This window comes from Malania oleifera, chromosome 11, assembly GCF_029873635.1.
Source record: "Malania oleifera isolate guangnan ecotype guangnan chromosome 11, ASM2987363v1, whole genome shotgun sequence".
In the NCBI taxonomy this organism is placed as follows: domain Eukaryota; kingdom Viridiplantae; phylum Streptophyta; class Magnoliopsida; order Santalales; family Ximeniaceae; genus Malania; species Malania oleifera.
This window is the reverse complement of record NC_080427.1, coordinates 11,218,616-11,245,691: the sequence shown is the minus strand read 5'-3', so window position 1 is coordinate 11,245,691 and position 27,076 is coordinate 11,218,616. Positions and strand designations below refer to the sequence as shown.

Sequence of the window (27,076 nt, the reverse complement as noted above, 5' to 3'; positions counted from 1 at the left end):
TCATCTAAGCTATGTTTCTAATCGATAAGGGGAGCATCCAAAATTAACATGCACATCCCGAACATGAAATGAAAATGTTTGGATTTACGTGCTCATGCACAACTTCGATATGAAATGTGAAAAGATTTGATGACCTCAAATTGACTTGTCCTTGAGGGTTTGATGACCTTGAATTGAAAATGACCAACACGGGTTGTTTACTCTCGCATCATGAACACGTGTTACGCGCGTGTCTCACTAAAAATGAACTGTTGGATTGGTTGACTAGTCCACGTAGATTGGTTGACTCATTTTTATTTATTTATTTATATTTTTAATCCTATTTTATTTTCAAAAAAGATTTTATAAAAGTTTATTTGAAATCAAAATTCCAAAAAATAGGAAAAATTAAAAGCATAAATTTTTATTTCAAGAAAATATTTAAAACATTTTAAAACTTTTTTCTCTTTATTTAGGGTTTTTCAATATAAATTTTTTTTATTTTGAAATTTAAATATACTTTTTAAATAAAATGTCTTCCTGTTTTCTTCTTAGGATTTTCTACTATCTTAGTTTTTTTAGGTTGATCTGTATTATTTATTGAATTTTACTTCATGTATAGATAGTGGTTATTAATTGATTAAAAAAAAATTTGGAAAATTTAAATAAAATACAAAAAAAAAAATCCCAATTGATATCTAGTAGGTTATTTGAGTTTTAAAAGTGTTTTGGGCATTGCTGTGGGAAAAAAATAGGTTGGTAGATTTAAAAAATAATAAAGGAAATGGGCTCAAGGGTGTCTTCACATTTTGCACATGGAATGCTGCTTCATTTAATTTTGATTTGTCACTACATATTAATTGAAGTTGGAATGGTGTTTGGTTGTGTAATAGTCTTGTCAAGATTAGATGACAGGCATCTCAATTACTTCCCTGTTGCTTCTGTTGCATATGTTATTGCATGTATGACATGAATGGTGTGCTTGGAGTTGTGGCATGATGAGTTTCAAAATTGTATTTGAGTTTCGACTGAATTGAGATGAATAAAATACAAAAGAACACTAATTAATCAATTGGATAATGGTTGTCACAGGGGAAGGCAACAGCGTACTGCTTAATGATTTTTGTTTTTTTTTTTAAAGTTGAGGAAGTTTTACATTCCAAATTGGAATACTATAGGAATGACAGATGGAACAATATAAAAGGAAGGACAATAAAATTGTATAAAATGATAATTCATGAGTTGGTGATTATAGATGACCCGATAGATACTAGAAGAATAGGTATATAAGGGGTGTTAGTCACGTAATTGAATTCTAGAATTTCATACTTTAATGAATTGCTTCATGTTCATTTACTTTTGCTTGATTTAAGAATTTTATGCCATTGTCATAAAAATTTTATCGCATGAACTTTCAAAAACAAATAACTTTGCTTACAAACCATTGATTTAAAATGGGTTAGCCCAAAGCTCACTCTTCAGAGACACCAAGCTTAGTATCTTACACAAATGACAGTGGCAAGAGATCGTCTCCAAATAAGATTCTGCACTTCCTTTCATAATAATAATAATAATAATCTAAGAAAGACCCAAAATAGTTCTTCACTTCTGGAATTCCAAGACGGTATAGAAATGGTCGACGTAGAATGACCGGAATCGAGCAAAGCCGGCGGCGAGGCCGAGCTGCCGGAACTCCTCCTCGGTCCTGTGCTTGCCTTTGGCCCTGTAGATTGTCATCACAAAGATGTCTCCTTCTAGGAGGGCCCGCGTCCTACGACTGTCGTCGGAATCCCTCGGCAGCACCGGCTCGCAGGCGATCAGCTTGCCGCCGGCGGGGAGGGCGTCGTAGCAGTTCTTCATTATCACTTTGCATTCGTCATCAGTCCATGTCGTCAAAACCCACTGCCATGCAGGAAAATAAGAATAATTACGAAAAAAAGAAAAGGAAATGTTAAGAGCTTCGTGCAGAAATTGATGGGTTTGGTGCAGCAAGAATCTAGAACACCCAAATAGAAGAAAAAGAAAAAAGAGATCTAGAATTGATGGGCGACATTCCTAAAAGGGACCTAAGAACCATGGAGAAGAAAATGAACCTGGAACTAGAAAGCTTGTACTGAAAGTGTAGAATAATAATTGGACATCAAGTGAATTAATTGATCCGTCTAGAGATTTACATTTGCAAAATTTTTGGATCTCTTAACAAGCTCATCATGGGTACTTCATTAGTTTTAGCATAATTTATTTTTTGAAATTATCAGTATTCATTTTAAATTAGTAATCAATTTCTTTGTCTATTAATATAAAATTATCTCATTCTTGAATTTAGATAATTGCCTCAATTAAAATAGTTTGCTAACTATTTTTCTGTTCAAGTGATAAACATAAAAATGGTTCAAAAAGTTACTAAATTATTTAAACTATAAATGGTTTTACTAAAAAGTATCAACCTAATATAGTAATAAAAAGTAAATAAATAAATTTTAAAAAATCTAGTTCTCCAATATTCTTTATCATTTCAAATTTGTTACCACCTCTGCAGTGCAAAAATGCTATTAAAAGAAAATAAAATTATGAAAAAGGAAAGATAAAATGGAGTTTGATAAATATAATAATTTTCTATTTTAGGAGCTTCAAAAATTATAATCTTTTGTGAAATTTTAAAATATTTAATATTTAAAAAAAAAGTTTTAAAATAGAAAATATTGTCACTTAAAAAATTGATACATAATAATCACACATAACATGTTCTCTTTTTTCTTGAATCAAATGACCTCATTTTCTCAAAATTTTGGAAGGAAAAGAAGACAATAGCTATTAAATCTTACCACAACCAATGTCAATGCTATACTTATCTTTAAAAATGAACATGATTCAATAAATATTCATTTTTTAACTATAAAACGATTAATACATTTATAGTATTAATAATAATTGGTAAAAATCTATAGATCTAATATTTAGGGAAAAAAAAGATAGCATCTGTTTCATTCACATGTCACTACAGACTTCACCAATGAATTAAATTCTAGCTTAGCTTCAACATATATTACTTCATTTCTAATTTTCCAAATATGGTAGATGGTAGCAATCTAAGTTCTTCTTCTGCGGCACCTCCATTTATTTATGAATATACCCTCACTTTTGATAGAGGAATACCGTGATTACAAGATAAAACAAAAGGGAGAATAAAGAAAAACCCTCCAAAAAAAAAAAAAAACCAATACCAACAATCAACCAAATTAGGATAACAAAATTAAACATAACTAACAAACAAGATAAAAATATAAACACAACCAAAATCAAAACAAAATACACCAAAAGAAACTCTAAAGTTGAATTAACGACGAACGAAAATGAGACTCCACCTATCCATCCGAAGAATTCTTTTCAGATAACGTGGTAGAAGGTGTTATTTTTCATAGATTACATTGTTTCCCATTTCTCATTCTTTAGTAAGAAAATCAGCCACACTATTGCCTTCTTTATATTGATACATCACTATGACATTCACTCCTTTTAGCTCCACCACGAGCTCCTCCCAAAATTCCCAAAGATACCACAAAGTACATCTACCTTTCCGAAGCCAATCAATTACAATTTGCGAGTCACTTTCAATAATCACATTAAAATAATGCAAACGTTTGTATAAACGAATTCATTTCCTGATTACTTTTAATTTCACACTATTATTCGTACCATTGCCAAAAAAATTTGAAAAAACCGCTTTTACCATGTCATGGCAATCTCGAATAATTCTTCCACCTCCTGAAGTACCCGGATTGCCCCTATAACTCCCATCACAATTAAGTTTTATCCACCCGACTGGAGGTTTAACCCACGAAATAATTTTTCTAGGCCTGTCGTAAACTCCCTGATACTTAATTTGAAACTCATTAAAAATCTTAGTGTCTGACTTCTTCAATTTTTGAAAAGAATTAGTGCTCTCAGCAATAAAACTAATCCAGAATCAAACACTTCTCCACATCTGATATGCACTTTGATAAATTCCTTCTATTCTCGCTTTACATCTTCGATTCTAGAGGCACCACGTAATCAAACACAGAATCAGCCTGATTAAAATACCTTTAATAGATGATTTTTGAGTATAGTGGAACCAATTTGCCATTTTATTTTTTCAGGGAAGGGATCGTTGGAAAGGAATCCCCAACGCCACACTAGCCCGACGCCAAACCTCTAAAGTCACCTCACCTAAAGAAAGAATATGATCAATGTTTTCCTGACTTTTCTGAATGCAGCAATCACAAGCTGAAGCCATCGATATTCTTTTGGCTTGAATTCTATCATCTACAGCCAAGCATCTAAATCAGGCTCTCCATAAACACATTGAGATTCTTCTGGGCAATAAAGAATGCCAAAACTAGTCATTCCATACAAAATTATCACTTCTACTCCTCACTGCCTCCCAAGCCTTTTTTTTGCAGAAAAATTACCATCAGGGGCAGGCTTCTAGACAAAAATATCCTGCCACTTTTACCCGTCGGCACCTAGTGCAAAATTTCCCTTATTTTATCGGCACTAACCAATTTCAGTACTAAATCAGAGTTCCAATTATTATTGAGTCAGCAATCCTTAATACACAATTTCTTATTCAAAATATCCTCATTGCTCACAGATAACAGGTCTGATGACAGCCACTCGTCAAACCAAAAAAAAGAGTTTCCACCTCTCACCAAAATTTTAACATTATCCATAACTTCTGGAGTGGTAGCCATAATTGATTTCCAAAACCGAGAGTCATTTGGTCTCCCCTTCCTTATTAATAAATGATCATTTATGCAATTTTTAGCCCTGAAAAACCTAAGTTATCTTTTCAACCTCCTTTTTTGCTTAAAATTCCCATCTTTTAACAATTTATCAATATTACCATTCCAACTCTCAACTGCACCACTTAAACTCAAACTGAACAACCTTTAAAATAGAATAAAAATTCAAGGAACGAAAGCTCTCTTGTCTTTTGATTAGAGTTGCGTAATCAATAGTAACTCTCATTTACTTTCTCCCATTTCTTTGCTTTTCTAGAGTTGACAATCTATTCAAACTAGCCAACCAACATATAAATTCATGTTTGGGGATACCATGTTTAGTCCATATAATTCGAGCCTAGTCCTTTGTATTCTGTATCTTGATAAAATTGTAAGTTGTAGCTATAGAGAAAACTCCGCTTTTAGTTGAAGTCCAACTAATAACATCATCTGCTAGGGAAGCAAAGAAATTGATATTTAAAACCATTTAATGGGCACTACTTGATAATCACCTCATTCATCTCCACGCACCATTATGAATGAATTTTTCTAGTTTTTTCAAATTTAAGAATGCCATGCTCAAATTGAAACTGATCTCCATAAAACTAAAAAGGGGACTTTGAGGATGCCAATTGTCAAATAGAAGATAGATATCACTGTCTGAATTAATTAACTTTGAATTTTATAAGAGCAAAGACAACAAATCTGAATCTCAGTAACTTCCTCAAAAGCCAAGAGTCAATAAGTTCCCAAATGCTCGATCTTGTAAGTATGAACCCATATAATCCATAAAAACTACTTTGAACAACATATTTGCCACAAAAGCTTCATTAAAACAACTTTGCCACAATTAGTAATAATCTTTAATCCCAAACCTCCCTTATCAATGGATTTACATACCTCTTCCCATTTAACCTTGCAGGAATTAGTATTCAAGTCATTACCTTTCCACAAAAATGCCATGAACTTCCTTTCAAGATCAGTGATCGCTCCCTTAAGGAAATGAGTTGTTGAAGACCAAAACATTTGAATGTTTTACAGAGCATATTTTACTAGTTGTAGTCTTCTAGCATACAACAGTTGCTTAGAAGTCCATTTATTAATCTTCTCTGAGATTCTGTCCAACAAGACTTCACAATCCACCCTAGAAATCCTTTTTGTAACCATTGACCCTAAATACCTCCAAGGATCTTGCCTAAGGAAAAACCCAAAACATGTTCCAAAGACTTTGCCTTATTTCCACTCAATCCGGAGTAAAATAGTTCTTTGAAGCATAGCATTTAAGGCCTATAATTTGATAAAAGACTTGAAGAATATGCTTGATACTATTAGCAAAATTGATGTACCCACTAGCTAGGATTAGCAAGTCATCAACATAGCAAAGATTCAATAAACCAATTTTTCTGCATCTTAGATAACAGAACAATTTCCCTTCTTTAATAGTATGCTTCAGAGTCTAGTCAATATTTCCATAACCATAACAAAGGCCTAATTCCCCTCATCCCGCAAAAGAAACCCTTGATACCATTTATCAAGATAGAACAAATAGGAGTAGCAATACATATTCTAATCCTGTCAGTGAAAATCATTAAGAGTTTATACATGTTCGAGTAGATTAAAAATAGCTTCCCAAAGCACAAAATCAGAATTTTTCATCAAATCAACCTTCAAGCAATCCTACCTTGCCTCTTGGTAAGGTGATAGCTATTTAAAAGCTCATGAGACATTAAGTAATTGTCATGAATAGATCTGCCCTTAATAAACATTTCTTGATTAAAATTAACAAAATCTCCAATACATCTCTGCAATCTATCAGCTAGTATTTTAGTAACGCAATTGAAAATGAGATTACAACAAGCAATAAGCTTGAAGTCTTTTTCTCAAACAGTGTGTTTTCCACTTTTGGGACTAAAGTGATGAAAGTAGAATTAATTTACTTTTTTTTTTTTTTACCATCTTGCAATCTCTAAAGAAAGATAGAATGGAAACAATAACATCTTTACTGATAATTAGCCAACAAAATTTGGAAATTTTTGAATTAAACCCATCTAACCTAGGAGCTTTATTATCAAAGAATGGAAAAAACACCTCTAATTTTCGATAACAAATTTTCCTAAGAGATTTTTCTAGTTAGGACTCTAGGAAAAGTTGATAATATCTCTAAGATACTCCTAATTACAATGTTGTACATTTTCGTCTTTCTTTCCCAGCAAATTCTATTAAAACCCAAAAGTTCAAAAGAAATTCTCTATAGTTCTTTCTCCCTTTGCATTTTCCAAAAATCTAATTTGTGACTTAATTCTTTTATCATTCACTATTGCTAAAATATATTTATTATTCTTTTCCCCGGGTTTTAACCACTTTTCTCTAACTTTTTGCCTAAACAATTCCTTCTCAGCATTGTAAAAGAAAAGAAACTCCTTCTTTATACTTTTGTTAGGGTGTGGCTCATATTGGTTAGGCAGTCGCACCACCCAGCAGCTTATGTTGATTTTGCTAAGAAGACTAGCAGCCCTCCACCAAACTCTGCCTACTATGTTTGAAATTGCAGCCACCTCTATTTGACTTCTTCCCCCTCCCCCATCTATGTATAAATATATGTGGGTTGCAGTGTTGTATAGGGGGTTGAGAGTTGTGTTGTCGTAGAGAGGTGTGGTGGTGTGTAGAGTAGTGTGAGGCAGAGTGTGTGTTGCAGAGAGAGAGAGAGAGAGAGTCGAGTTGAGGGCAGTAGCCTCCACCTCATCGTAATTCTCCCGGTTATAGTGGACTATGTGTTTTTCCATGGACATAGATCACAGTGGATCGAACCACGTAAATCTGGTGTTGTATTATGGTTGTGTATTTTGCTTGTGCGATTGTTGCTCGTAGATCCACCCCCCAACAATTGGTATCAAAGTGAGGTTGGAGCAAAATCGTCGAATCAGAGCAAAATTGTCGGATTGGAGCCTCTGCTCAATAGCTCAAAAGTCAGTTTTGAGACCACCATCGCATTCCTCTCATCAAAACGAAGCCAACGGCAGTAACCGAAGCTCGAATGGAGCTTAGACGACATTGCACGTGCTTGCACGCATCACCAACGTTCGAAGGATGCTGCCATGCACCCTCACGCACCGATAGGTGATCAACAGGTGGGCTCACGTGCCCTAACGTGCCGATAGGAGATCGAAAGGTGGAATCACCCGCTCCCACGCACCGGCGATCGTCAGGCAAGCATCTGGAGGTTGAAGATGCTAACGACAACGTGACATTAGCTCACCACATCGGCCGAGATTCGCGACACGTCAGCTGCCATGTTAGCATGTGGCCCCCACATGGCTATGTCAATAGATGGGCCCCACTGAAGGTGGGTCTGGTGCCCCGTCAGTAGGTGGAACCCATAGGAAGGTGGGCCCTACAGTGCAACGTCAGTAGATGATGTTAAGTAACAGCGTTAGTGACTATTAACGGTGTCAGGAATATTTCGTTAGATGAAGGAATATTCCACTAAGTTTGACCGAAATTGACCATTTTGACCAAAAGTTTGACGAGGCTTTTTAAAGCCATTTCGTGTATGTTTTTCGAACGAATTAAACCATTTCTAGGTTTTCGGTTGTTCCAAAGACATTGGCAGTGTCCGTTTTGTGAGATTCAGAGCAGAATGGCAAGCGTTGGTACTTCAATATTTGAGGTGGAGAAGTTTGATGGGAAAAACTACTTCAACTTGTGGCAAAGCAAGGTGAAGGATACTTTGGTTCAACAAGGCTTGATCAAGCCGTTGATCGGAAGAAGCTAGATGATATCAAAGATGATGATTGGACCGAATTGGAGATGAAGACGATCAGCACAATCCGATTGTGTCTAGAAAATGAAGTCAAATATTCTGTGTTTGACGAAACCTCACCAATGGAGCTCTGGAAGAAATTGGAGGAGAGGTATATGTCGAAGTCCCTTACCAATAAGTTGTTTCTGAAGAAGAAACTTTATCAACTCTGAATGAACGAGGGAAGTAGTCTTTTTTATCACACAAATGATTACAACAAGATTTTGACCCCATTGTTGAGCCTCGGCATAAAAATTGATGAAGAGGATAAGGTGCTTCTACTTTTGTTGTCTCTACCAACTTTATTTGATGGTCTAGTAACTGCATTGCTCGTGGGGAAGGATACCTTGAAGGTAAATGATGTGATGACATCACTTCAACATCCTGAGACGTTAAGAAAGTCGATTGTGACTTCATATGAGCAAACTTTGGTGGCTAATAGTGAGAAACAAGGAAGAAGCAAAGATCGAAATCTCGGAGGTAAACAATGGCGTTCAAAATCAAGAGGACAAGATATGAGCGAAGTCGTATGCTATTGGTGTGATAAAAAGTGGCACTTCAAGGGGGACTATGAAGATCGAAAACGATACGAAGAAGAAAAGAAGACACGGGATGGTGTCAATGTATTGGAGCATGCCACATGGCATGGTAATGATAAGGTCCTTGTAACGACGAGCAGCTTATATTGACAAATCAATCAAAGAAATTTACATTGTCGATACTACAAGAAGTACAATAATATGAAGAGGGAGTGCTGAAAATTGATGAGAAAGAACATGAATGCTCGTAGCAGTCCAAACAATGATGGATGGGTTTTGGACTATGAGAGTTCAGTTCATGTTTGTTTTAAGAAAGAATTTTTTTCATTCTTTCAAAGAAGTTTGCGGTACGGTATCACTTGGTGATGGATCTTCATGCAATGTCAGACGGATTGGATCTGTGAAACTGAAGATGCTTATTGGAGCGTTCCATATTTTGGATGACGTAAACTTTGTTCCAAGGATGCAAAGAAATTTGATCTCCCTTAGTCGGTTGGATTCTAAGGGTTTCCAAATCTTTGTCGTAGGTGGAGCTATGGAGGTGACCCGATGTGACTCAATGGTATTTACTCAGAAGGAGTCTTGTAAGTTGTATCAGTTGATGGGAACCACAGTGGTTGGTGGTTTGACCTTGGATGATGATAGCTGCACATTGTCAGGAACAAATAGATGAGTTCGGTTTGTCGATAAAGAAGGTGGTGCTCTTTGCATTGTTAAGATGTTTGAACCAAGCTATGAAGATTTTCCTTTATTGAGTTCGTATCAAGGCGAAGATGTGGACTTGGGAGTTTATACTCGCCAAGGTGGAGATTGTAAGGGTGTGGCTCGTATTGGTTAGGCAGCCGCACCACCCAGCAGCTTATGTTGATTTTGCTGAGGAAGACCAGCAACCCTCCACCAAACTTTGCCTACCATGTTGAATTGCAGCCACCTCTGTTTGACTTCTGCCCCCCTCCCCCATCAGTGTAAAAATATATGTGGGTTGTAGTGTTATGTAGGGGGCTGAGAGCTGTGTTGTTGTATAGAGGTATGGTGGCGTGCAGATTAGTGTGAGGTAGAGTGTGTGTTGTAAAGAGAGAGTTAGAGTCGAGTTGAGGGCAGTAACCCCCTCCTCTTTGTAATTGTCTTGCTTATAGTGGATTGTATGTTTTCTCATGGACATAGGTCACAATGGACTGAACCACGTAAATCTGGTGTTATATTGTGGTTGTGTATTTTGCTTATGCGATTGTTGCTTGTAGATCCACCCCCTAACAACTTTCTCAATAGTAGGGTCCAATTTACGAGATAAAACCCCAGCTTATACAACTAACAACTTCCTCCTTAGCAACACTAACCCTATTACTTATTTTACTAAATTATTTTCCACGAAAAGATCTTAATCTCTCCTTCAATGGCTTTAGTTTCATTGATAAAGAATACATTGGGGTGCCATTATTTAAAATATTCCAAGATTCAACATAGTTTCCAAAACCTTTTCATTAATTGCCTTACAACTTTTGAATCTAAATGAGGTTTTGTATTTAAAGGCTTCTGCTTGAATTAACCCAACCTCCCCAAGAGCAAGATAAAAAAATTCCAAGTACCAAAAACTCAACTTTTGCAAAATGATATTTTTCAATCACCTTATCTAAAAATTAAACTCTATCAAGTTTCGTTGAAAGAGAGAGCTTTAAAATGGGAAGGATTTGATTTGCAAACGGTTAAAAATGGGAAGGATTTGAAACAGAAAGTTTGATGAGATTTGAAATCCATGGAAAGCATGAGAGTTTCTAAATAGTAATTTTGAAGGAAGAAAGCTTTCGAGAAAGAGCTAGGATTTCATCTTGGGCCAAATAAAGAAGGCTCTAAAATAATTTATTTTTGGAAAGATTTTAAAAATTAGATTTTTGGGACAAAAGGACATGAAATTGCTCTCATCACTCTTGTTAATGAATGCACCTACTTTCCTCAAGCATACTGTCTTAAGGAAGGAAGGGAAGAGAAGAAGCACAATACTGAAGGATTCTCTCACTTGTCCCATCATAAGTCGAGATAAAGACATTGAGGTCAACATGACAACATCTATACTTCTAAGATGAGACCAAAAACAAAAGAAATGGCTTTTAAATATCTTATTTAAACAAACCAAGTCAAATACGCATGGAAAGAGAAGAGAAGAACAAACATGCAAAGTAAGGGAAAATAATCTAGACAAAAAAGGAATTTTCTTTTAAAAATCATGCAATTTTCATCAACTTTTGACTTTTATGACTTTTCCTATTTTATTGGATTTTTTTAGATTTTTCCTTTTTTTTTTTTTGAAAAATTTTACACATTTATTAGAATTTTATTTGATTTTCTTTTATAATTTTTCACACATAAAAATAAAAATCTCCTACTTTATTAGCAATGAAGCAATATAATCAGTGCTAATAGTAATTCTAATACTAACAATAATAATGATAATGATAACATTATTAATAATGTTCACATACATAAAGGTTAATACTAAAACTAAAAGATAGCTCAAAATAAAACCTCGAAGCACCAAAAGATTACAAAAAAATAAAAATAAAAAATTTAATTTTCTTATTTTTACTATATTTTTGTGATTTTTCTAGTATATTTTTTATGGTTTTTCCTTGGATTTCGTCTCATCTAAAAAAATTCAAATAAATAAAAACAAGAAAAACGGGTGGACTGGTCCAATTACACTGGACCAATGTCGTTTCACTAATTAAATAGAACATGGGGGCCACCCCTTCCTTGTCTTCCTCATGGAATCCCCTCTAGGGTTTCCTGCAATTATGCAAGAGCCGGACCACCCCAAAGCCTTCCTTTGGTGTCACCGTTGGTCACAACCACAACGTCTGGGGCTTCTAGGAAGCCTCTGCTACTGCGACGCACTGCTAGTGCTGCCGCAAGCCCACGTTCTTCTTCACTGCAGCAGGCCGGAGGTCGCTGCCATGCATGCCATTAATGGTGGCCCCGGCTCTCACCAACCGTCATCCTCCCGTCACTATCACCAGGCGACATCCCCAGGGGCCCCTCTTTCACCCTCTCGTTTATGGATTTTTTAATAAATCAATTTTTATACTTTAAAACTCAAGCATCAGATTTTAGACCTTGGATAGTAAAATTGGATAGTAAAATTCCCAATAATCCATAAGCATCGGGGCTAAATTAAACACCCAAACATCAAAACTTCAAAACCAACTTTCCAAATCAAATCCAATGCTTACGAAGTAAAATTACAATCCTGTAGTTTAAAACTTTATGCACTACACATCAAAGGAGGAAAGAGTACAATACTCAAAATCCTAGTTCATGCTTGAAATTATCAATCCACTCATATCATGTGTGACCTTTGGAAAAGCATGCTTTATAGTATTTATCTCATCATAAAAACCCTATTTTGAAACAAGTATGATCAAAGCTAGAACATATTCATAAATGAGGCGCATATCTTACAAAATATATTATGTCAAAAGAGCAAAAGAAATCCAAACTTCTGATTTCAAGAGGAATAATGAACAAGACCAAACTTTGATTCCAATGACTAAAGAATAAACCAATCTCGGTTTCAAAGATAATGAGAAGTGGCCAAGTTGGATTCCCAAGAGCAAGAGAAGCTCCCCCTCTCCTCTTGAACATGACGTTTATCTCCACCCCCCCCCCCCCGGCCGGCGCAGGGTCGGGTGGTTAACATGTGCTCTCTCTCCTTCCCCTCTTCTTGAACACATATTTCCCTCCCCTAGGGGCTATGGTTTAGCAAAAAGTTAATTTCTAAGAGTATCCTTGGAGGCAAGGAGACTCGCCTCCTTGCCTTATACAGTTTTTGGAACCTAAATAAAACCCAATCTAATTAATGAAAGCCATAAAGTCAACATCAATTGCCAAAAATTAACACCTCAAACTAACTCAATTATGCAATTAAAAGCCAAAACTATTCTCAAAAGGGCCCAAAGTCCCCTACAAGCACATAAACCAAAGAGGAATACAATCTAGTCAAAAAATGGGCATTAACAGTGCCCCTCTTTGACCAATGTTTTCACCCAAAAGCATTAGATAAAACAAAAAAACAAAAGACAAAAAAAAAACAAAAAAACAAAAAAACAAAAATGTCCATTTTGACTATGAGGCAGATATCAGATGAGCTTACAATTAAGCAGCCTTGGATCATTTGTAAGTGTATGGTGCTCTACCTTGGATGAAATCAGAACAAAAATTGAACAAAGATCATTTCTAGGGATTTCATACCTTATTGAGAATGCTATCGACGAAAGACATGAAGATAAGAATTGAATCATCTGTAGGGGTTTTGCCTTTGCCCTACCTTAGACGGATATGAAAATAACATGAGGATTACCTTTAGAAATTTCATACCCTACCAAGGATGATATTGAAAGATTAAGAATCGAATCATATGTATGGATCTTGCTGCCTTGCCTTAGATGATTTCAAAATAACAAGAGTTGAATAATTTGTATGTCTTGTTTTTGACCTACCTTAGATAGATTTGGAAAACAAGAGTTGAGTCATACATAGGGATCTTGTTTTAACCCCACCTTAGATGGATTAAAAAAAAAAAAAGAATCAAATCATCCTTAAGGATCTTGTTTCATTCTTACCTTAAATGGATTTGAAAAATAAGAATTTAATCATTTGTAGGGATCTTGTCTCTGCCTTACCTTAGATGGATTCAAAAAGCATAAGTTGAATCATCTATAGGGATCTTGTATTTGCGTTACCTTAGATGGATTAAAAAAAAAAAGAGTTGAATCATCCGTAGGTATCTTGTCATTGCTCTACCTTAGATGGATTTGAAAAGCAAAGAAAGACCACCTCTAGGGTTTCCATACCCTATCAAGGAGGATATTAAAAAACTAATAATTGAATCATTCGTAGGGACTTGACTCTACCCTACCTTAAATGAATTCAAAAGAAAATGTAAAACATTGCTTCCTTACTAGAAGAAAAGTCATCTCATTGCCCTTGCTTATTCTTCTTTGGGTGTGGCCTATGCTTGTGTAATTTTGACCTTTCTTTTGAAGACTAAAAGAATTCAAACATGCATACAATTTCAATAGACGTAGTTATTAATCTATTACACAATTATAACCATGATTTGTAACAAAATTAGACGAATGGACAACTTATCCATCTCTTTTTTGATAGAATAATGGAAAAAAATGGGAGAAAGAATTCGACGCTACTTACAAACGATATTGATTGCAAATGACATCTCACTAACTATACTAAGTAGGTGGAAAGAAAAACCTCTTTGACATTGAAGTTGTATGATTGCTTTTGAATAGTTTGGGCACTCGATGGTCACTTCCTATTTCTAATAAAAAAAACTACTTAAGTATAATTCTTTGAAACTGTTTGAATTACTCTGAATAGTAGAATTGCTCTTAAAATGATTGCCACCGGGCCAAAAAGGGATACAAATTGATTCTCACCTATAGCTGGCTCCTATATGCAAGTTCCTGATACAAGTTTTCACTTAGCTATATAGGAATGGCAACAAAGGATGGATCTTGTAAAAGTGCTAAGACTCATGTGAAAATGATAATCTCTGGACGAACTTTACACACAATGAAACGTGGCCAAAAGGCTACAAAACTATTCCAAAGAAAGATTTATAGGCTTAACTCCTCAAGTTTATCCATGTACTCTTTAACAATCTTAGTTATCGATGATTTGGACTAAACCTATTATTGAATAATAGGTTGCCTATGTGCCCTATGTGGGATCAAGTACTTATGTAATTCACTCCCCTTTTCAATGGAGAAAAAAGATGATAATGCCCAATCAGATAGGACTTTGTTGATGATTGTAATGGGGGTCATAGTTTAGGGTGAGACAATAAAGGATGTAATGGATTAAGACAGAAGAACAAAAAAATGGATTCATAAAAAATAGCCACTTATGCCTATGGACCCAACTTCACTGGGTACCAAAATAGAAATTTTATTTCTATCTATGTACGTAAATAAAAGGAAGGGAAAAAAAGTGCCACTTAGATAGTGCTTGCTAAAGGCACATGATTGGTGATAAGTCAAAGTTTGTCTCCCTCTAGGCTAGAGATTATGGATTTGTAACCTATGGAGACAGTAATAAAGGAAAAATAATCAAGGGAGGTGTTATTGGGGACAATTCATGTACCTTGATAGATAATGTCTTAAACTTCTTACTAGTTGATGTTTTGAAACACAACTTGCTAAGTATCAGTCAATAGGGTGGTAAAGGTAAAACTAGATTCTTCACAAAAATAGGTCGCTTAGTGAATAATGTTGATAATAACCTAATTTTTGACACTCCCAGAGAAGGTAATGTTTACATTGTGAGTTTGAGCATATTCTGTAAAGACTGATGTCTTGTTTTTATACAAAATGATCTATATCTTTGGTATAAAAGGCTTGGTCATAATAATTTCAAATCAATTTTGATTGCCTCCAGACATGAAATTGTGAAAGATTTGCCCCTCTTTGATTCTAGTATATCTCTTATTTGTGATGCTTGTTTTAAAAGGGGGAAAAAGGCTCTTTCAAATCCAAAAATGTGATTTCCACCAAAAGACCTCTTAAGCTATCACATAGTGATTCTTTTGGACTTATGAAAACCTTGAGTAAGGTGGTAAAAGATATTGATTTGGTTTATATGGGTTACAAAACTTTCCATAATGGGTCATGTGGGTTTAGTTAAAGCTTGTTTCATGGGGATGGGGCCAATTTTAGGAAGACTAGGGTTAGGTTAAGAAGTGGGCATGAGCAAAGGATTCACTTGAGGATGTATTGTGAAGGCTTTGGGAATGATTAGTAGTATCGTTCAGTCCTTCAAGGAAGAGATTTAGGTCATTAGGAGTGGGCCCTCAAAGTCTACATACTGAAGATCCTCTTATGTTCCATCCATTTTTAGGAGCACATTCATGATATTAGAGTTATCTCCTTCATGTAGTGCTAGGCCACCTTCTTATAGGTTCCTTTTGTGGTAAGATTTGGTTGGATTTTACCCTTTTTCCCTTCCTTTTCTTTTAGGTATTCTTGGTACTTTTTGTTCTTGGTAGCTAGGATTGCAAACGAGCTACATTTCTTATGAGCTACTCGGTGTTCAACTTAAAAATGACTCACTCGAATTCATTCATTAAACTAAACAAGCCGAACTTGACCTCAAATCTTAAGCTTGTCAACTAAACAAGCCAAGCTCAAACCAAGTTATACTCAACCGACTTTCTAGGATCACGAGTTGGCTCATAACTAACTCACTGAGGCAACTCGTTTACTAACTTGTCACTATCTCATGAGATCATGAACTAACTCATATATTAGGCTCGTTAAATATATGATTTTTACATTTTCAAATATATTTATCATCAAATTATCTTTGTAAGTATAACCTATCTTTAACTAGCTTATTAGCTCAACTCATTTAGCAATTTAAAATAGGCTACAGTCAAATCGAGCATGAGCTTAAATTCAAGCTTTCAAGCTATACTTGAGCTTGATCAATTTTTTTATTAATGTGAAATGAGCTTTAGTTGAGTTAACCTTAAGACATGCCTAAGTTTTATACAAGCTAAATAAGCAAAGCTCAAATAACAAACTTTAAGCTCAATTTGAACTCAAGCCAAAGTCGAGTGCTTTTTCAAGCAATCAAGCCAAGCTTAAGATGGTTAAAGCTTGGGTTGGCTCAACTCATTTGCAACCCTATTGGCAACTAAGTTGGTGCTGTTAAAACTTGGATAAAGGTCAACAAATAGGTCTGAGTATACCAAGCATTAAGACCTCAGAGCTCTCATATTGATGGAAGAGAGAGAGAGAGAGAGAGAGAGAGAGAGAGAGAGAGAGAGAGAGAGAGAGAGAGAGAGAGAGAGAGAGAGAGAAAGAGAGAAAGAGAAGGCATACATTTTTTATTATGCCAATGAGTCCACGATTGCAGCATAGCTAGTTGGCTTTCTCATATTTGAAGTCAACCAAATGACTCCTTAGCCCTCTATGTTGAAGAAGAATCTTTCAGATATTGGCTCTTTGATGTTAATCTTTGTTCGTAGCCTTATTTTAGGCTTCTCTCCATTTTATCCTTCTTCTATGTCTCGATTTATGATGTTTTATAGCTACTTTTTAATTTCGTGACCATGTAAATGTCATAGCACACTTCAAGGATGCCTTCAACCTTCACCTAGAGTGCCACCTTGTCAAATTGTATTTTGTTCAGCCTCACAAAGGGGTCATCCATTGCACACAATCAAAGTTCAATGGTCCAAAGGCTTCTGTTCAATACTTTCCTCCAATCTCCTTGCTTTTCAAAGTTAAAGATAAGGTTGCATTTTGTCGCGACTAACATAACCATGTCTCCTTTAATGCTTCCACAGTAGTTTGCATATTTGCTCTACTCAGTGAATAGGCACTTACTAGACATCGATGAATTTTTCGATGGTTGCATATTACCATTGCTTGGTCTGTTTCCATTTGTAGTTGGTTGTCAAGTTAACTAGGCAACTCTTCATGTGTCAAGGGGTGTGTTCCTCCTCCACTTCAATTAAAATTTTATCATCAATGTCCTTTCTCCAAATTTCGTCTCCTTAATTAATAAGAGTTTGATGATCTTTTGCACTACTTTGATCTTCAAAGTAGGCCATGATGTGTTCTTAACATAATGATAATAAATGGGCTTCGGGTATTGAATTTGAAAGACCTTCAATTAGGAGGATCTCATGGAGAGGAGTGATGATGGCTTATATAATAGTAATATGGGTACTAAACACTTGTTAATCAAGGGGAGGCTGTTGAAAATTGAATATTAGAGTATTACCAAGGGGGCTGCTTGGGTTGGGCTTATTGGCAATGATTATTCTCAATTACCAATGCACAGACCAACCTTTGTAGATCATAAAACGAAGAAGATTAGGGTATGAACAAAGAAGTGGTTAAGGCACTTGAATAAAAGAAGAGATGGGGATGATGGTGAAGAGGTGGGTGGATAGATTGAGTGTAGGATTTTGACTACTAGTAATAAAAGACAAAGGATGAGTAGGGCACGAAGGATGTTTGGGTAGGATATTCTTGCCCCCAGATGGATTGGTTGACGCGCAAGGATCCAAGTGGGGCAAAGTAGGTTCTTCCAAAAGGAGAACCTCACTAATATATAGAAGCTTTACTGAAAATCTTGTATACCCCTCATAAATATACTAATATCATACAAACAATTCTACTCTTTGCATCACATTGATACAAACAAGTCTTAGTCTAAGAAAGATGCTATTGCTAATTCAAAAAATACTACTGATTTTTCACACACAGTTGGTCCCAAGCTTGGGTAAAGGAGGAGGGTTGTGTTACGTAAGTGGCAACCAACATAAAATTAGTCAGATCACTATGATATGAATCCTTACTGAATATTTGCTAGGGCATCCCTTGCGAGCAACACGTTGCACTTTTACCACTCGCGTGTAGAGAAAAGTGGGTGAGGGTGGGCTAGGTCGTCGCCCCAAAGCGACGCGCCATGTTGGTGCCCGAATACAGTGTCAAATATGCGAGGGTCCTGCATCATTCTGGATGCGGGCAGGTAAAGACATTAGTTTAGGAAACAAGCATTTGATTAACAACTTGGAATATAGGGACATTTATATGTAAAAGCATAGAAATTGTGGATACAATGATCGGAAGAAAAATTAATATAATTTGCCTTCAAGAAACTAAGTGGGTAGGGGAGAAAGCTAGAGAAATTGATAAATCAGGATTTAAACTTTGGTACACTGGAAAAGAAAAACTTAAGAATGGAGTAGGAATTATAATAGACAAAAACTTAAAAGATAGCGTAGTTGATGTAAATAGAGAAGGGGATAGAATTATAAAAAATCAAGATGGTATTAAAACAAGAGATAATAAATATCATTAGTGTATATGCTCCTCAAGTCAGCTTAACAGAAAATCATAAGAGACAATTTTGGGAAGATATGGATATTATCATATAAGGCATACTAGGGATTGAGAAAATATTTATATGAGGAGATTTGAATGGACATGTTAGAAGGGATAATAAAAATTATAAGAAGATACATAGAGGATATGGATATGGAGACAAAAATGAGCCTGAGGAGATGATCTTAGACTTTGCTATGTCATATGATTTTAGTATAATGAATACTTTCTTTAAGAATAAGAACACTTAATAACCTTTAAAAGTGAACAAAATAGAAGTCAAATGGATTTTTTTTTTTAATTGGGAGGGTTGATCGTTTATCATGCAAGGATTGTAAAGTTATTTCCGGTGAAAGCTTAGCCACACAACATAGAGTATTAGTGTTAGATATATGTATTAAAAAATGGAAGAAAAATGATAAAATAAACTAGTGTAAGAGAACTAGGTGGTGGAACCTAAAAGGAGAAAATATAATAAAATTTAAAGATAAAATTATCAGAGATGGGGATTGGACTATAGAGGATGGGATAGATACAAATACTTTTTAGAATAGATTAGCTAGCTCTATTAAAAAGATAGAAAAATAGATTTTAGGTGAATCAAGAGGAAGATTCTCGAATAGCAAAGAAAGTTGGTGGTGGGATAAAGATGTACAAAAAACCATAAACATAAAAAGAATTTGGTATAAAACATGGCAAAAATGTAGAAATAGAGATAACTTTGAAAACTATAACGAGACAAGAAAAGATGTAAGAAGGGGAAAGAGATATATTTAAACTTGCTAAAGTTAGAGAAAGGAAGAGTAAGGACTTAAGAAATGTAAAATGTATAAAAAGTGAGGATGATATTGTCTTGGTTAAGGACGAAGATGTTAAAGAAAGATGACAAGTTACTTTAGTAAGTTGTTTAATGAAAACAAAATATAAAGTTTAAACTTAGAATTGTCAAATGAGGAAAATACTAAAGATATGAGATTTATTCGCAAAATTAGACTTCACGAAATTAATTTTACACTAAAAAAAGATGAAAAGTTGGAAAGTTATGGGACCATATAACATCCCAATTGAAGTTTGAAAATGCTTAGGTGATAACAAAATTATATGTTTAACTAATTTATTTAATACAATTATAAAAACTAAGAAAATGTCAGATGAATGGAGGAAAAATACTTTAATACATAAATACAAAAATAAAGGAGATATTCAAAATTGTAATCACTATCGTGGAATTAAACTTATGAGTCATACGATGAAATTATGAGAAAGGGTAGTTGAACGAAGATTAAGGTTAGAAACTGTTGACCTCATTGGTCATATCCCATTTTAATTATGATAAATATCTTGGTATTTAATATTTGCTGAGTTTGTGTTTAGGATTAATTGGTAGTATCATATGATGCACATGCACATGAACTTGAAGGGAAATGAAGACCCAGAAGATTCATTTTATTGTAATTTATATTATATTCAATTCAGGTATGTAATAGTGAAGTAGGAATGGTCTGTAATAATCTGCATATCATGTATGTAGAAACTATAAAACTCAAATGACCATAGACAGAGGTGACCGACTCCAGGTTTTTAAGGCTAAGTTAAAAAGCCTTGCCCTTACAAAAAGCTTAGGTCCTTGCATATAAACGTAAGATTGTCCCCATATCACATATATTATCAGAGGAAACAATTGCATTGAAATATGACATGAAGGGCCAAAATTGTGAGGATTCGGGCGACTGAACCCCTTATGTTCAAAACACCTCGGACGACCAAACCCTTGACCATTCAAAAGGTTGACTTGATTTTGGGCGATCGAACCAAAAATGACCGTAGCGTCCTTGGACGACCGAACCACCATTCTGACTTTTCCCAACAACTCGGCTACCCGATCTTCATGTTCAAATTTACCTCAGGCTACCGAACACATGAGTTTGGCAGACCAAACTCAGGACTAGGCGATCGAACTGTGGTCTTTTGAAATCGCATTCAGTTCAACAGACCGAACCCTTATTCATGTACCTGAACGTTCAAAATGACTTTTTCTATTGTGTCTATTCAAGTGACTGAACCAAGGGCTAGGCACTCGAAACTCTCGGGGTTGCTTAATTTTTAACTGTGGTAACTCGGGTTAATTAAGGGTAAAATGGTTTAAAACAAATTTAATTTTCCCCTCTATGTCCCAACAGTCATATTTTTGGTAGAGGCTATATATATACCCTTATTTGCAATAATTAGCATGTGATTAGAGATTTTAATTAGCAAAATTTCCTCTGAATTTTTGAGGGCCCTATTCCTTTATACAAACCCCATACACTCATATACTATCCTCCTTTTGAGAAATCAAAGCCTTGTGAGTGTTTATTTCATTATTCTATTGTGCTAAAAACTCTTGTTGTGTATTGCATATTTGTTTTTCGATTGAGGGTTAAGCAAAGATTTTTCCCCTGATTTCATTAAATAAATCTTTGGTTGGGAAAAATCTTATAGTTAAGTGAGTCTTTGTATTATTATTGCAAGACTCATTAGGGTTTGTATTTTTGTGTGTGTAAAAATATTTTTACAAGCTTTTGCTTGAATATCTCTTTGTACTTTGATATTGAGAAAATTATTTTTGAGATATTCTAAATTTCCATAGGTACAAATCTTTGAAACACTAAACCTTGATTAAGATTTATCTTGACTTAGTTTCAAATATTATCTTGTTAATACACTTTTGTACTTGATTAAACATTGATATTAGATTGAGTGTTATTGTATACGTATTGCACTGAGCTTATAGTCCCTATCTGTTTGAGATACATTGATTAGTGCTTGTGCTTAGTGGTACATATCAGCTTGTGTAAGAAGCATTTGGTTGTACGCAAATTTTCATATATTTGTTTTATTCCTGGCATTGACCTGAAGAGAGAAACTAATCCTGTTGAATAGTCCCGGATTAGCTTAGATCTAGTTAGGAAAGTTAGGTGCACCATCCTGATAAGGTGCGGTTGTAGGTTGAGGTCAGCCTTATTAATTAACCTGGTTGTAATCGGTGTCGCTCCACCCATTAAGTGAGCATTAGTGAAATCCTTGTACTAGTGAGCCCAGGCAGGGACGTAGACAATATTGATCAAACCCCGATAACATATCTAATGTTAATTTTATTTTCCGCAATTTACTTTCTATACCTATATGTTTATGTTTATTGTTTGAATATTTGATTGAGTATATGATTACATAAAAAGACCCTAGGTTTGTGTATATATACTGCTGCTGGATAGTTTAACCTAGGAGATAAATTTTTGAATACCCAATTCACCCCCCCTCTTGGGAATACACCAAAGTCAACAGAAACAAAGGTATTAGAAAATCAATTTGGTTTTATGCCTAGGAGATCTACCAGAGAAGTTATATATCTTTTAAGAAGATTAATGGAAAAGTTTAGGAAAAAGAAGAGGGATTTGCATATAATATTAATTGACCTTGAGAAAGCATATAAAAGGATACCCAGGGAAGTTTTATGGTGGGTTTTAGAAAAAAAAAAAAAGTGTACGTAGTAGGCATACTAATACCATTAAGGATATGTACAATGGAGTAATGACTAGTGTAAAAACTATAGATGGAGAAAATAGAAAATTTCTAATCAACATAGGTATACATCAAGGATCTGCTTTGAGTCTTTTTTTTTTTTTCACTTTAGTGATGGACCAATTGACTAAAAATATTCAAAAGGAGGTTCCATATATGGTGTATGTTGTTTGCATATGATCAATATTGTATTAATTAATGAAACTAGGGACGGAGTAGAGGCTGAGTTAGAATTATGAAGAGAAATTTTGGAATCTAGAGGCTTTAGGATATGTAGAAATAAGACAGAATATATGAAATGCAATTTTAGTAATAATAGGAGGAATATTGGAGACAAAGTTTAACTTGATGATGAACAAATAAATAATACTTGTAGATTTCGATACCTTGGATCTATTATACAAGCTAAAGGAGAAATTGAAGATGATGTAATGTATAGAATTAAAGCAAGTTGGATAAAATGGAGAAGTGCTTCAAGTGTATTCTGTGATCGTAGAATATTTTTAAAATTGAAAGGAAAATTTTATAGGATAACTATATAATATCCAAAAAGTAAAAGTTGCTCAAATGAGAATGTTTAGATGAATGAGTGATATAACATTGAAAGATAAATTAATTAATGAATATATTCGTGGTAAGTTAGGTGTAACTCTTATAGAAGATAAGATAAAGGAGGGACAACTCAAATGGTATGGACATTTGTAACGTAGGCCACATAGTACACCCGTGATGAAGAGTGAGTTAGTTACTATGGGGGGCAGTAAAAGGAGTAGGAGTAAAACTAAAATAACTTGGGGAGGAGATATTGAGTAAGGATTTAATATCCCCGAATCTGTTAAAAGAAATAATTCATAATCACATAAATTGACGAAAAAAGATTCATATACCCAACCCCACTTAGTGGGACTTAAAGTTTGGTTTTATTGTTGTTATTGTTTTTTAGATGAAAAATAAAAATTAAGGGGATAAAGTTTTCATTTAATTTTTAGTATCAATAGCATCTCTATTTTAAAATTAAAAATTACTTCCCATGATGTCATAGGTTGACATAGGACAAGGAAGCATGTCATGCATTTTTAGTTGTAGGAGCAAACAAATAAGGCGCGACTTCGGAGTATTTCCCCGTTTTATTTTTATTTTTTAAATATATTAAATAATACATTTTCTCGAAAAATATTTCTCGGAATAATCCTGACATAATCTCGTTACTTGAAGTAACAAGATTTGTCATGTGTCATTCTTACAAAAAAATATTATTTAATATTTTTTTAAAAAAAATGAAAAATTGGGAAATAAATTATTCTGCGTAACTTATTATGCAGAAGAATTTATTTCCCGATTTATCATTTTTAAAAAATATATATTAAAAGAATTATTGCATAATAAATTGAAAATTTGAACTTTATTTAAATTACCAAATTTAATTGTACCTGAAATTAATATATATATATATATATATATATATATATATATATTGACACAACAAAAAAATTTACTTTAATATTTATTCAATATAAGATTTTTTATCAATATTAATATCAATTAAGAAAAATACTTATTATTAACACTGTAAAGCTACGAGCAGTAATTTCAATATATATTCAATACTAGATTTTTTTGTGATAAACTGCATCTTTACTGTACAAAAATGAATAGAAAAAAATAAAAATGATACCATAATTTAAATTCTAATTATTGAGATTAATTAGGCGGTTTGGCGTCACTTAAAATGTTCCAAAAGACCCATACATATTAAAATTATGAGTACTAAAAAAAATAAAAAATAAATTAGGGGATATATTAATTCAATTAAATTATCAAAATTTGGGATTTTTTTAAAAAAAAATTAAAAAACCAAAGCAATGCATACAATGTAAGAATTACACATAATTATATGGATATTTTAGAAAATTTCAAAATAGTGTAATATATATATATATATATATATATAATAATAATTTTATAAATGATTTTGTATTTTAAAATTTGAATAAATATTCATAACTTTTTATTATTATTTCTTAAAATAATAAATATAAAAAGGGGAGAGACACAAATGTTTTCTTAAAATAAAATTTATTTTAGATCGTCATAAATACTGTCTTACCCACGGTCAACGGTTAGTTTCAAATAATTATTATATATATAAATTTTCCAGTCATAGGACGGGTATAGAAAGTTTCCCAAAACATTCCCGATTTATAAATGCTAATTACTCAAAACTAATAATAAATGCTAAATTTATTATGTAGAAAAATTTATTTCTTGATTTATTATTTTTTTAAAAAATATATTAAAAAAATTTATTTCCTAATTTATCATTTTTAAAAACATATGTATTAAATAATTTTTTTTTTTTGAAATGACATGTGGCAAATCTCGCTCCTTGAAGTAGCGAGATTACATCAAGGTTATTCCGGAAAACATTTTTTCAAAAAAAATATTATTGAATATATTTTTAAAAAAGGATAAAATGGAAAAAAAACTCCGCGACTTCGACTTCATGTTTATTTCCAATTTCAGCTCATAACCATCATGAGACCTTTAGTATCTTAATTCTTTAAAAATAAAAGAGTAATATTATATTTACTTATCAAACATTTAATTATATATATATATATATATATATATATAATCCTCATAAAATAGCAAATAAATAAAAGAGTGATATTCAGAAAATAAACATAAAATTTGTAAAAATACAATAATGCTATTCATGATAGACACTATATAATATCACGAGCGGGACGTGAAGAAAAAAAAGAGAAAATGGGACAAGATAAAACTAGAAAGTAGAAACTACATGCTATGATATGAATCCCGCGAACAACATTTTTCTTTAAAATATTGTCTCAAAAAATAGAATAATTTTATAAGAATTCCGATACCATGAACATGCTTCAAATAAAGTAAATTTTAAATGAAATGAAGAGACGAACGCACCTTCATGAAGATAGCGTCACCGGCTGGAACTGACTTGAACATATCACCGCCGACGTGCTTGACACCTGCCAAACAAACAAACAACAGAGAAGACACCGTCCCATCAAAATCCCTACGTTCCTGCGTCGGCTTAACCAAACCCAAAACAGCACTCGCCCCCAAAACCATTACTCCTAAAAACTGGAACACAAACCGGCGATTTCCCGAGCTTTCGCCACGACTTCCGGCAAATCAAAGTTGATCCCTTCTCTCACATTGGGGTGCTTCTCTAGGATCATTCTCAGGGAATCCCCTGCACTCCCACCCACATCCACCACTCGCTCCGCCCCAGTGAACCCGTCGTAGCCCTCCATCATCGCCCTTAAGAACGGCACCGATACCCCCGACATCGCCCTCTGCATCAACCCGTTCATCTCCGGCTCCTTCCCGTAGTAGGCGTACGCCGGCTCTCCGTTGGCCTTCGCGAACGGCTCCGTCGTGGGGTCCATCACGGCCTCGTGGACCAGGCCCCACGCGCGCATGAGCGCCTCCTGGTGGTGCTGCAGCACGTACGGCGCATAAGACAGGCCGTCCCCATCGGTGACGAGGGTCTTGCCGATCTCCGTCAGCGAGTAGGTGCGGTTGTCGTCGCCACCGTCGTCGGAGGCGGTCAGGTGCTCCTGGAAGACGCCGTAGGAGGCGAGCATGCGGAGAAGGCGCTGGACGTTCTCGGCGTCGCCGCTCGAGGAGGGGAGGACGCGGCGGAGGATCTGGGCGGCGGAGAGGGGGGTGTTGGAGCCGCCTTGCCAAATGGCGTCGGGGACGTTGAGGCGGACGATGGCGTTTAGAGACATGGGAACGCTGATCATGTTGGCGAGTTCAAGAATGGCCAGCCTCGCTTCCTTGCTGGTCTCTGCAGTCTCGCTCGCCATTGGATCTCCGTCTCCGTGGTCGAGTGCTCAATTGATTTTCAAAAAAAATTAAAAATTAAAAATTAAAATAATCAGTCTGTAATCAACGGGACGCGCGGAAAATTATATGAGAGGAGCAATTTGAAACTCGGGCAACGGCAAAGTTGTGGTCTTCGAAATTTAATTCTAACATAAGAAGAATAACAAGGATTAATATGCACCTCACCCCATTGTTTTTCCATCTTAATAAATATCTTATTATTCATATTTCCCAATAAAAGGGCATCATTCCCTTTTATTTGGAATACACACATTACATGCTTGTATAGACATAAAGAGAGAGATATCTTGTATAAGACCGAAGATATTTTGTACAAGATTAACTCCAAATCATTTTGTAATCTCTCCTGATATAATGAAGTTTTTTATTTCATTTGTCCGCGAAGTAGGCATAGGCTAACCACATAAATTTCTATATCATTTCTATTTATTTTTCTCCATATTTTATAACACATTCTCAGTACGGACTCTAATTATCCGAGATATTTTTTAAATTATATTTAATTTATTTCTTATAACTTTTACTCGATAAGAGTATAATATTCTCCAGAAGTGAACTTTTAAAGTTAAAAGAATATCAATCTCTAAAAGAGATGGTAAAATAGTCTTCACGAAAATGCTATATATTTAAATC

General features: G+C 34.6%; 1 protein-coding gene across 1 annotated transcript; it reads right to left on the bottom strand.

Annotated features, from left to right (window-relative positions):
• Nucleotides 1-1,366: 1,366 nt before the first annotated feature.
• Nucleotides 1,367-26,601, bottom strand: LOC131168152 (nicotinate N-methyltransferase 1). The gene is made up of 3 exons (XM_058127403.1): nt 25,686-26,601; nt 25,493-25,557; nt 1,367-1,881 (listed from the first exon to the last, which is right to left on the bottom strand). The coding sequence occupies exons 1-3, from the start codon at nt 26,401-26,403 to the stop codon at nt 1,582-1,584; spliced, it is 1,083 nt and encodes a 360-aa protein (XP_057983386.1). The 5' UTR covers nt 26,404-26,601; the 3' UTR covers nt 1,367-1,581.
• Nucleotides 26,602-27,076: the final 475 nt, after the last annotated feature.